Below are 12,811 nucleotides of genomic sequence, written 5' to 3' on the forward strand. Positions count from 1 at the left end.
TGAATGGAATTGTTTTCCTGATTTCTCTTTCTGATAGTTCATTGTTAGTGTATAGGAATACAACTGATTTCTGTATATTACATTTGTATCCTGCAACTTTGCTGAATTCAGATATTAGACATAGTAGTTTGGGAGTGGATTCTTTAGGGTTTTTTATGTACAATATCATGCCATCTGCAAACAGTGACAGTTTGACTTCTTCCTTACCAATCTGGATGCCTTTTATTTCTTTGTGTTGTCTGATTGCTGTGGCTAGACCTCCCGAACTATGTTGAATAAAATTGTGGGGAGTGGGCACCTTGTCTTGTTCCTGATCTTAAAGGAAAACTTTTCAGCTTCTTGCTGTTAAGTATGATGTTGGCTGTAAGTTTGTCATTTATGGCCTTTATTATGTTGAGGTACTTGCCCTCTATACCCATTTTGTTGAGAGTTTTTATCATGAATGGATGTTGAATTTTGTTGAGTGCTTTTTCAGCATCTATGGATATGATCATGTGGTTTTTCTCCTTTTTGTTGATGGTGTAGATGATGTTGATGGGTTTTCAAATATTCTACAATCCTTGCATCCCTGGAATAAATCCTACTTGATCATAATGAATAATCTTTTTGATGTGTTTTTGAATTCAGTTTGCTAACATTTTGTTGAGTATTTTTGCATCTATGTTCATCAGGGACATTGGTCTTTAATTTTCTTTTTTTGCGGTGCCTTTGCCTGGTTTTGGTATTAGAGTGATGCTAGCCTCATAGAATGAGTTTGGAAGTATTCCCTCTTCTTCTACTTTTTGGAAAACTTTAAGGAGAATGGGTATTAGGTCTTCACTCAATGTTTGATAAAATTCAGCAATGAAACCATCTGGTCCAGGGATTTTGTTCTTAGGTAGTTTTTTGATTACCAACTCAATTTCATTGCTGGTAATCAGTCTGCTCCGATTTTCTGTTTCTTCCTGGGTAAGTGTTGGAAGGTTTTACTCTTCTAGAAAGTTGTCCATATCTTCTGGGTTATCTGATTTGTTCCCATATAATTTTTCATAGTATTCTCTAATAATTCTTTGTATTTCTGTGGTATCCTCAGTGATTTTTCCTTTCTCATTTCTGATTCTGTTTATGTGTGTAGACTCTCTACTCTCTTTTTCTTGATAAGTCTGGCTAGGGGGTTATCTATTTTGTTTATTTTCTCAAAGAATCAGCTCTTGCTTTCATTGATTCTTTCTATTGTTTTATTCTTCTCAATTTTTTAAATTTCTGCTCTAATCTCTATTATGTCCCTCCTTCTACTGATTTTGGGCCTCATTTGTTCTTCTTTTTCTAGTTCCATTAATTGTAAATTTAGATTGTTCATATGGGATTGTTCTTCTTCCCTGAGGTAGGCCTGTATTGCAATATACTTCCTTCTTAGCATGGCCTTCACTGTGTTCCACAGATTTTCATGGTGTTGAATTATTGTTGTCATTTGTCTCCATATATTGTTTGATCTCTGTATTTATTTGGTCATTAATCCATTGATTATTTAGGAGCATGTTGTTAAGCCTCCATGTGTTTGTGGGCTTTTTTGTTTTTTTTGCATGATGTATTTCTAGTTTCACACCTTTGTGGTCTGAGAAGCTGGTTGTTACAATTTCAATCTTTTTGAACTTACTGAGGCTCTCTTTGTGGCTTACTGTATGATCTTGAAAATGTGCCATGTTCACTTAAGAAGAATGTGTTTCCTGCTTCCTTTGTGTGGAGTGTTCTGTAGATGACTGTTATGTACATTTGTTCCAATGTGTTGCTCAGTGCCTCTTTCTCCTTACATATTTTCTGTCTGTTTGATCTGTTCTTTGGGGTGAGTGGTGTATTGAAGTCTCCTAAAATGCATGCATTGCATTCTATTTCCCCCTTTAATTCTGTTAGTATTTGTTTCACATATGTGGGTGCTCCTGTCTTGGATGCATAGATATTTATAATGGTTGCATCTTCTTGTTGGACTGACCCCTTTATCATTATGTAATGTTGTTCTTTGTCTATTATTACTTTGTTTTGATGTCTATTTTGTCTGATACAAGTATTGCACCTCCTGCTTCTTTCTCCCTATTAGTTGCATGAAATATCTTTTTCCATCCCTTCACTTTTAGTGTATGTATGTCTTTGGGTTTGAAGTGAGTCTGTTGTAGGCAGCATATAGATGGGTCTTGTTTTTTTATCCATTCAGTGACTCTATGTCTTTTGATTGGTGCATTCAGACCATTTACATATAGGGTGATTATCGACAGGTATGTACTTATTGCCATTGCAGGCTTTAGATTCATGGTTACTACAGGTTAAAGGGTAAGTTCCTTACTATCTAGGACTCTAACTTAACTCACTTAGTATGCTATTACAAACATAATCTAAAGGTTCTTTTTTTCCCTTCTTTTTCTTCCTCCTCTATTCTTTATATATTAGGTATTATATTCTGTGCTCTTTGTCCCATGATTGACTTTGCAGATAGCTGATTTGATTTTGCATTTTGCATCTGCTTAGTAATTACCTGTTCTACTTTGTTTACTGTGGTTTTCTTTCCTCTGGTGACAGCCAGTTAGCCTTAGGAACACTCCATCTATGAAAGTCCCTCCAAAATACATTGTAGAGACAGTTTGTGGGAGGTAAATTCTCTCAGCTTTTGCTTATCTGGAAATTGTTTAATCCCTCCTTCAAATTTAAATGGTAATCTTGTCAGATAGAGTATTCTTGGTTTGAGGCAATTGTACTTCATTGCATTAAATATATCATGCCACTCCCTTCTGGCCTATAATGTTTTTGCTGATAAGTTTGATGATAGCCTGATTGATTTTTCTTTGTATGTGATCTTTTTTCTCCCTCTGGCTACTCTTAATAGTCTGTTCTTATCTTTGATCTTTGCCATTTTAATTATTATATGTCTTGATGTTATCTTCCTTGGGTCCCTGTGTTGAGAGATCTTTGTACCTCCATGGCCTGAGAGACTATCTCCTTCCCCAGATTGGGGAAGTTTTCAGCAATTATGTCCTCTGGGCCTCCCTACCCACACAGCTGTTCCAGTCTCTGTCCTTGGTGCTGCCAGCACTCCATCCTCTGCTCTGCTCTCCTGCAGCTTTGCAGCCATGCCACTGTATCACCCAAAGCACTGGGCAAGGCTCTTTATATAGAGTCAGTAATGATGCATTTCCCCCATGTGTGTAATGAGCTAGCCAACGAGGGCCAGGTGAGAATCCTGGCTACAGGAACTTTCACTTTTTCCACAGTATCCCATAGGGTGTGTTTGCCTGGTAAGGAAATGAGGGAATATCACTTGAGGGATAGGAGTAGAGCCAGCTGTTCTGCTTAATAGAGAGCAGCAATCCTTGCACATCTGCTCCTCTCCTGTTTAATTTAGGAAGTCAAAATTGTTTTTTAGAGGAAAAAATCTCAAAGTTACAGAAAAATTTTAGCATATACAATATTTTTCCTTGAGTCATTTGAGAGTAAGCTGCTAACTTGATTCCCCAACAATCCTGAGCACTTTAATGTGTATTTCCTGTACACAAAGGCATTCTCCAGTATAAACACCATATGACAACAAAATCAGGAAGTGAACATTGAATAATTACCATTCTAATTCTCACACCATAATCAAAATTCCCCATTTATATCATTAATGTTCTATATAGCAGAGTGATCCAGTTTGGAATTACACATTGCGTGTAGATACATTTTGTTGTCATGTCTCTATTGTCACCATTTTGCAGGAACAGTTCTTCAGTCTTCCCTTGACTTTCATGATTTTGACATTTATGATGATTACAGGTCATTTATTTTGTAGAGTAGCCATTAGCTCAGGTTTTTTATGTTTCCTAATGATTAATTTTTAGTTATAGATTTTTGACATAAATATCACAGAAATGATTTTGCATTCTTTTCATTGCATCTGTTCAAGTGTTGTGTAATTTATATTTGCCCTTTATTAATACTGTTCACATTTATTAAGAGTGTCTGCCAGGCTTCTTCATGTGAAGTTACTCTCTTTATGCAATCCCATTGCTCATAAAGGTTTCAACTTATAATCAGTATAGACTCATAGTATTTGGTCTCACTTTTTGTTTATAACTTTTTAGTAACTTGATTGTGGAAACAATGACTTTTTTAAAGACTTTCTATTAACAAGGTTGGCAAACAATGGCCAGTAATTTGGTCACATGTTTTTCTAAGTAAAGTTGTATTGGAACAGTCATGTCCAATTATATATATATTATCTACACCTGTTTTGATGCTTTAAAAATGATATCTTGATTCGATTTTTATGTAATTTACCATATGAACATTCTAGCTGGGGTAGATTACAAAAATATTTAATGAGCTTCTATGCACTAGGACTGTGGTTCCCAAACTGTATGCCAAGGATGCTTCAGTGATCTCACAGGGCCACTGTGGAATATTTATAATTTTCAAAGGAAACACAGTGATATTTTATATCTGAGACACTGAGAAAATTAGCATCTGGGGGTGTTTACCATTTCAACATCAGATCACACTATGTTTCTCTCCATGTCATCATATCTTTACAAAGCTGAGCTTTCACTGGTGGTTGTATACCATGCTAAAATCAGTATAGAATAGGAAATGAGGGTGGCAGTGACCAGTCTAATTCTAATGTTCCAGTCTAATGCCCTACAGGTACACACATTTCATTTGTAGTAATTGTGTTTATTTTTAAATGTATTTTTTATTTCAATTTACATGTATTATTATTTTTCCGAATGGCTGCTAAGTTGCTAGAACATGAATACTTACTAAATTATCTACTCATTACTTAATAACTGGAGATATAATACATTTCTTTTGACTTAGAGACACCATGAAAAAATTCCTGAGACACTCTAGGCACCTTGAGTTGAAAAGTTTCTGTTCTAGGGTCTTTATTAAACACTAGAGATGCAACGATAAAAATTATAATTCATGCCGTCAAGTCACTTACAGTCTAGTGAGAGGCAGACATGTAGCCAGATTATAATGCAAAATGACAAGCTATCAGATAAGATAGATTGATAAGATATATGTGTATGCACACACACACACACACACAGCACAATGATATTGAGGAGCGCTGCTATAACTACAGAGGAATAGGAAAATTTCCGAAGAAGAAAATATTTGAGACTTAAAGAAGAAGGAGGGTGTATCTGTGGAGTGTTCTGGAGAGAGAGAAGGCATGCGAAATGCGGAGCGCTGTGAGAGGATACAGGAACTGATATTCAGTTCAGCACATGGCTGGGCACTGGGTGTCCACGGGGGAGAATGGCAGGAGAAAAGGATATCTAACAAGATTAATGGCTAGATCTTGAAGGATGTTTTATGTCATAATGAAGAGTTTAGATTTTTGTCTTGGACATAATAGGAAGTCCTTGAACACTGTAAGGTAATTAAATTGAGTTGCCCTATAAAAAAAGATGGCCTATCTGGGTAGCAACCCAGAAGATGAATTGGGGAGGATAGGATGGGTGATGAGATGAGAATCAGGGAAATTAGTCAGAGTAAGTGCTTCCGGGGGTCTGTACAGAGGAACAGGAAGAGATAATATGATGCCAAGAGATAATATGAGTTGATGGCCTCAGTTCCTATTTTGCTTTTGTTATCTCTGTGAAGATGGCTTTTAGTCTATAAAGAGTAGAAATAAGTATTAAAAAGATAAAATGAAGCCTAGGATAGTGAATAAATACTTTGAATTCAGAACATCTAGACCAGGGACTGGCCAAATTTACCTGACAGTAAATATTTAGGCTTTGGAGCTATACAGTCTCTGTTGAAAACTACTTAACCCTTTCATTGTAGTGGAGTACGGGCAATATGTAAATGAATGGGCATATCTCTGTTCCAATAAAACTGTATTCACAAAACAGGTGGCAGGCTGAATGTGGCCTGTGGGCCGGATTTGCCAATCCTTGACCTAGAGTATGTAATAAAAATGTAGTGAATAAATTACTAGACCTGTAACAATTACATCTGAGAAGCAGTGTAGAGTGGTAGAGTAGCTGAAAGGTTAGATGAACTAATCTCTTCTCACAGAAGGAAAGCATGTGAATTTCACAACTTGTGACAATTAACTTGATGTGATCATGAAAGATATCTAAGTTAGATTATTACAAGATGGAACTGATCACGAGGAGGCGGCATTCATTCACTGAAAACAATTCATGCTAGACAAAATTAGTTTTCTATGTTAGATATTTTAAATAGATCCTCTCCCAGAAGCTAGAGATAATGCTTGGGTATTAAGAAAGCATTTGACAAAGTCTTTTATGATATCAATTCGAGTAAGTTGTATGAAAACATGGCTTAGAGGATTTGTGATCAAGGACACCTACAGAACAGGAAGGAATGGATTAATGCCAGCCTGCAAGGTTTACGCTGACATTCCATGAGGTTTTCACCTTGGGCCCATTCATTCTATTCAACATTTTTGTTAATGACTAGATGAGAATATTTATGTTAGTCTGATGAAATATGTGAATGACAGAAACTGGAAGAGTTAGAGATCCTGATATGTTGGTTGATCAAATCAGAATCCAAAAGCGGCTCAAGAATCCAGAACAAAGTTTAGCAAACTACAGAGTGGTGCAGTTCCATCCTGCAGCCTGTTTTTGTACAGCTCTCAAGCTAAGAATGGTATTTCCTTTTTTTAAAGCATGGTAAAAAAAAAATGAAGAAGGAGAATATGTGACAGATTTCTTACATGGCTCATTAAGCCTAAAACATTTACTATCTGGCTATTTACAAGAAAAGTTTGCTTACCTCTAGTCTCAAAAAATAAGCATAATATATCAAGATACAGATACAAAAATTAAAAATCTTGGACTTTACTCCATAGCAACAAACAAAAAATTCTCACAATGGGAGGGTTATGGGAAATGAGACTTCGCAACATGTGTGAAAAAGACTTGCAATGGAATTGATAAGTTCAAATTGAGATAATTATGAGACGTGATTGTTAGAAGTTAATATCACCTAAAACAATATCCATTTGTACAAAAAGAACATTCAGAAAAATGGGTGCAATAGTCCCTATGTTTTTTCTTCAATGGTCAGATTACACCTCAACTATTAGTTTTAGAAAGGTGACAACAAACAGGAGCATTTCCAGAAAACCTGTCACAATTCATTGACAAAAAAGACATAAGGAAGATATTATAGTGGTCTTCAGATATTTTCACAACTGTCCAAAAAAGGAGAGAATAGACACATTTTCAGAGTCTAAAACATGGACCATTGTATAGAAAACTCTTGGAGGCAGAATTTTCTTCTCTTTTTCTAAGGCAGTATTTTGTGAATGCAGACATTATTTTCCCAATTCTGAAATGGACACAATTGTACAATTTCTACAGTTCTACTGTAACCATATCTAGTTACTTAATATGAGCTTGTTTACAGTTTGCTGTCCAAAAAGTGGAATAGCCTACCTGAGACAGAAGTGAGTTTCCTGCTGTAGTAGCTATTAATAATGCTCCCCAATGTGGTCTCCTTTTTCTGACAGGTAGAAAATTAATATTTCCCTTCCTTTGAAGTTAGGGGTTTGCTTTGCCCACTGAAATGTGAATGAACCATTGTATACAATTTTCAGGCAGATGCATTTAAAAGCTAATGTGTGGTTTTTCCATGGTTTTCTCCCACGTGGTGCTTAATTGTGAAAACATATATTGAATTGAAGATGCCATCAGATCACAGCATCCAGGAATACTTAGCTACTGTAGTAACAGTCTTCTTTGCATGATCAAGAAATAAACTTTTCTTATTGTAAGCCAGTGTAAATTTTGAAGTTGTTATGGTAGCATACTAGCCTGTTCTGGCTTTATTTCCCACCCCCTAGTATTTAACAGCTAATATCTCTGAATCAGTAGAAGTCAGGTAACATGGCTTCTTATCTTCACTCTGACATTAACTCTGACCTGGAAAAGTCAGTGTCAGTTTTCTCTGTGGAAAAGATTTTTTGTATTAAAAATGTGGACCATCTCTTTTAGACAACAGCTGTGATTATAAAGGCTGTTTTAATATTTGATGTAGTCGGGGAAAACAATGTCTTTTATAACTATTCCAACATATATGGTTAAAACTCCACATTGCCATTTATTATTTTTAATTCCACATAATAAATTGCTGGCTATATTAGGACTTTTATTATTTATTTTGGAACAAAATGTTCTTTCATGTAATATACGCATTGTTTTAGAATCTTAATAATCTCCTACAGAGTGTAATCTGAGTTATAAAACACCTTTTAAATCACTACACTTCTTAATTAATTTGAAATCATTTTTATATTGGGTCTTCATGACAAAGTGAAGGAAAAAGAATTAGAGTTTTTTTGGTCTCAGATACCTTTCTTTTCCTGCATAAAGGATATGGCTTTTATCCCAGAAATCGACCTATTATCATGAAGATGCCATAATTTTACAGTTTTTCCTTCTTACCAACATATTTATAGCTTATCTTTGCAATTAGAAGTTTATTTTTATTTCTGTATTTAGCTACTCTATAATTATTTGGGCTAAACTATAGTCATCAGATGTACATATTCCTTTAAAAACTCAATATTTGAATTGATTTGGCATATATCCTTCTATGCTTAGCTTTCCTTTTAAAGTTCTACTGCCTTTAATAGAAGCTCAAATTCTTTTTGAAAATCTAGTGAAATCATCTCTTAAGTATGTGTAGTACGTGATCCATACAGTTTCCAGTACTGTTTGAAATTGGCTCTTTGAATAACCAATCTGTTTCTATTTCACACATTATGGATGAGTCAACAATTGAACGTGAATTATTTCACTCTGTTAAAGTTTGTTCTGAAATAGATTATATTTAATAGGTATCAAATGAGTGTTTACTGAATGAAAGAGTGTAATATAATTATTAATCCAGCTATTATGTGAAGTAGGAATCAAGATTCTGAATTTATTTAATACATTCCTCTATTACCTCTATTAAGCCTTAAAACATTAATAATAGCTGTTTCAATATTGTAAAAATACTTTAAATTCACCAAAAATCACATATTCATTTTTTAAAATCAACTAAATCATACAGCAGATTACTACTGATTTTTAACCTTTTTTTCCTCTCTCTAAAATCAGTAAACTACATTTAAATACCTCCTTATTTTAAAACACTGCAAATTCCATTTCTCACAACACATGGCTTCTGGTCTTGATCCTAGCTTTGTCACTAGCTGTGTGACCTTGGATAAACTTCTCGGAGTATTCACTTCTTCATTTCTAAAATTAGAGTCTTCCAGTGTATGCATTTCTCATTGTCTTTTTAACTCTGATAGTTCCTCCTAGTGCATTTTTTATATCCTTCTTTAGTTTATGTCTTCTCTTTGTTTACAGAAGCATTTTATAATGGCTCAGCCTCTGGAATACATTTGCACGGCCTCTTTCCCCCCCTTAATTCTAATATACATACTGGTTAGGATGGGCTAGATTATGTTGCAGGAATGGCCTCTCTAACCTCAAAGGATTGAAGCAGCCAAGTTTACTTCATGCTCAGACTGTCCGCCTGCCCGTAGTACGTGTCCGGGAGCTCCGCTATGTGGTGTCCTTATTCTAGGACCAAAGCCTCCAAAGCACCGCCATCTAGAGCTTTGCAGGCTCTGTACCAGAGCTGAGAATGAGAACATCCAGATCATACCGTATCTTTGGCTTCCAACCAGAAGTAAACACGTATCACTTTTGTTCATTTGACTTTGGCCAAAGCAAGTCGTATGATCATGTTCCCAACTTCAAGGGAGCAGGAAGTGCTGACTCACAGTATGGGCTGGACGTGGGAAGACACAGGAATATTTGGTGGACAGCTCTTAGGACTATCATGTTTTAAATGAAATGTCAACTTCTGTTAGGAGTAAGTAAGTAAGTTAGGACTACATTTATGGAGGGCAATTTGCAAACATATCAAAAGCCCTAGAAATATGTCTGTTATTTGATATAACAGTTCCTGTGTTAGGAAATTATTGAACAGGTTATATAAAGATGTATATTGAATAATTAATTCTTTAAATATATATTTATTATCTATTCTGTGCCGGGAGCTGACATGGTTCGTATCTTCATGCACCTGTTTGGTACAGGAGAGAGGAAAGACAGCACCAGAGATTATTAAAAGTGAAACAGGTGAAGTACTCTTTCGTGGAAGTATAAGGTGCTCTGAAGGCATATAGGAAAATTTCCTCTAACTTAATTTCCAGTTTGACTGATTCTCTCTTTGGCTGTACAGAATCGACTCTTCAGCCCTCCTCCACTGAATTTTTAATTTCCGTCTTTTTAATTTTTCCCCCTCTAATCTGCTAAATTAATTTTTATAGTTGTCTATCTCTGAAGATATTTTCAAGTTTGTCTTCTGGGAAATGTTTTTCTTAAATTGTGACATCATTTTCAATGCCTACATATCAAGTAATAAAAATTGAAAGTTACATGGCCATAATTAAATAAATTACTCTATTAAAATTTGACACTCTGAAGGAAAAATATGATCCAGATTGTGTATAGAGATCGTGACTTTTAAAAATTTGCTCATAGTGAATATTGAAATGGTAAGGTTTAAGTTAGCATGTTGGGATTATGACTGATTTAAAAAAATTTTCTGAGCTCATTTTGTAATTATTTCATAGTTTTTAGAATTTAAGAAATTAGATGGGCCAAATCAACATAAAAACAAACTAAAATAATTATATTAGTGGAGAATAATTTATTAATATCAATGGAGAGTTTTAAAAGACTTCCTCACTTGTTTTATCACTTAGAAAGCTCTGATTTCTAACCGTAGATCAAATAAAAATTGTTGGGAGTAATAATTTTTTTTTATTTTGGTATCATAAATATACAATCACAGGAACAACATTGTGGTTACTAGATTTCCCCCATTATCAAGTCCCCACCACATACCCCATTACAGTCCCTGTCCATCAGCGTAGTAAGATGCTATAGAGTCACTGCTTGTCTTCTCGGTGATATACTGCCTTCCCTGTGCCCCCCGCATGTTATGTGTGCTAATCCTAATGCCCCTTATTCAACCCTTCTCCCTCCCTTCCCACATACCCTCCCCAGTCCCTTTCCCTTTGGCAACTGTTACTCCAATTCTTGGGTTCTGTGAGTCTGCTGCTGTTTTGTTCCTTCAGTTTTTCCTTTGTTCTTATGCTCCACAGATGAGTGAAATCATTTGGTACTTGTCTTTCCACCTGGCTTATTTCACTGAGCATAATACCCTCTAGCTCCATCCATGTTGTTGCAAATGGTAGGATTTGTTTTCTTCTTATGGCTGAATAATATTCCATTGTGTATATGTGCCACATCTTCCTTATCCATTCGTCTACTGATGGACACTTAGGTTGCTTCCATTTCTTGGCTATTGTAAATAGTGCCGCAATAAACATAGGGGTGCATATGTCCTTTTCAAACTAAGACCCTGCACTCTTAGGGTGAATTCCTAGGAATGGAATTCCGGGTCAAATGGTATTTGTTTTGAGTTTTTTGAGGAACCTCCATACTGCTTTCCACAATGGTTGAACTAATTTACTTTCCCACCAGCAGTGTAGGAGGGTTCCCCTTTCCCCACATCCTCACCAGCATTTGTTGTTCCTAGAAGTATAATTTTTATCTTTTTTATCTTCATGGTAGAAAGTTTGTTAAGTCTCTCTGTGTGGAACTACAGTACACGGTATACAAACAAAAATAATACAAACTGCCTCCCTTTATTTCTTTCCTGTGTTAGGTGGGGTCATCTCACATTAAGAGTTTGGAGTTAAGAATGCACAGTCTTGTTAGAATTAGGAAAAAAGGAAAAAATAAAAAGGAACATACTAACTTTAGTTCTTTGAGTGCATATTTTCTATTAGCAAGTCGTATGCCTGTCACAAAGAAATCCAGACTTGCAGAACCAATGATATTTTGCATAAAAAGGTTAAATACTTAATAATACTTAGAATTTTTTTTTCTTTTAGGAAGAAGAAAGGCGTATGGCATCTGTTGTAGCCAAAAAAGAGGAAGAGAAGAAGCGGGAAAGTCAAAAACAGTCTTTGCTTAAGGTATTTTCTCTGATGTCTGCATGCCTGTGTGTGTACACACACTCACAAACACTGAAACTAGCTGGCTAGCTGGCTACGAGAGTGGTTTCCAAATTTTGTAAATTTTTCATTCCTATCAGTAGAATTCTTTTTTATAACAAATACCCGTAAAACTTTTAGAACTTACCACCTATAATGAAACCTGTGTTTCTGAAATACAATATAATGTACATTACAAAGCACATGCAAAAGCTGCAATTGCTTTAAAGGAAAAAATTAAAAAATAAAAATAACCGAAGTTTTTTTTCCCCACACCAGTTCATCACCCTGTGTATCCTCATGGTGTGTGCACTTCATTTTGGAAACCACCGTTAATAGACTGTCATCCTTATTATTGATATATTATAATAATTTTAATGCCATGAGCCTTGGTACTGTCTTCCCAATGGGTTTCAGCTCAGGGTAAGTTTGCTATGGATTCAATATGACCAAAGAAATTGACAGCAAAACGTTCTTTGGGGTGAAAGGGTTTATTACTGGCTTGTTGTCCCAGCGGTAGGTCGAGCACTAGCGTCTCTGCCTCTGCCCAGAGCACCCGGCCAAACTCTCTACCTAGCGCAGTAATAGGTTATTGCCTAAAGTTATGGAAGTGGTAGCCTAGCAACAGGCCAGTTACATCATCAGATGGTTTAAGTTCAGTGAGGATCCTGCCCATAGGAACCCCAACTTCCCCACACTCCACCCATCCAGGATTCTCGCCTTACAATCTATACGCTTTCAATCTTCTGCAAT

At 35.7% G+C, this 12,811-nt stretch overlaps 1 protein-coding gene across 16 annotated transcripts in view; it reads left to right on the forward strand.

Moving 5' to 3' along the window:
• Positions 1 to 12,811, forward strand: part of LRRC49 (leucine rich repeat containing 49) — a 201,467-nt gene that overhangs the window by 135,955 nt on the left and 52,701 nt on the right. For all 16 annotated transcript variants that reach the window (XR_012120775.1, XM_073212103.1, XM_073212105.1 and 13 more), the window contains one exon: positions 11,957 to 12,040. Coding sequence is in view for 15 of the 16 variants with exons in the window: in XM_073212103.1 (XP_073068204.1) it covers positions 11,957 to 12,040 (84 nt within the window). In the remaining variant the exon portion in view is untranslated. The remainder of the gene's footprint in view (positions 1 to 11,956; positions 12,041 to 12,811) is intronic.

This window comes from Manis javanica, chromosome 8 (genome assembly GCF_040802235.1).
Source record: "Manis javanica isolate MJ-LG chromosome 8, MJ_LKY, whole genome shotgun sequence".
NCBI lineage: Eukaryota > Metazoa > Chordata > Mammalia > Pholidota > Manidae > Manis > Manis javanica.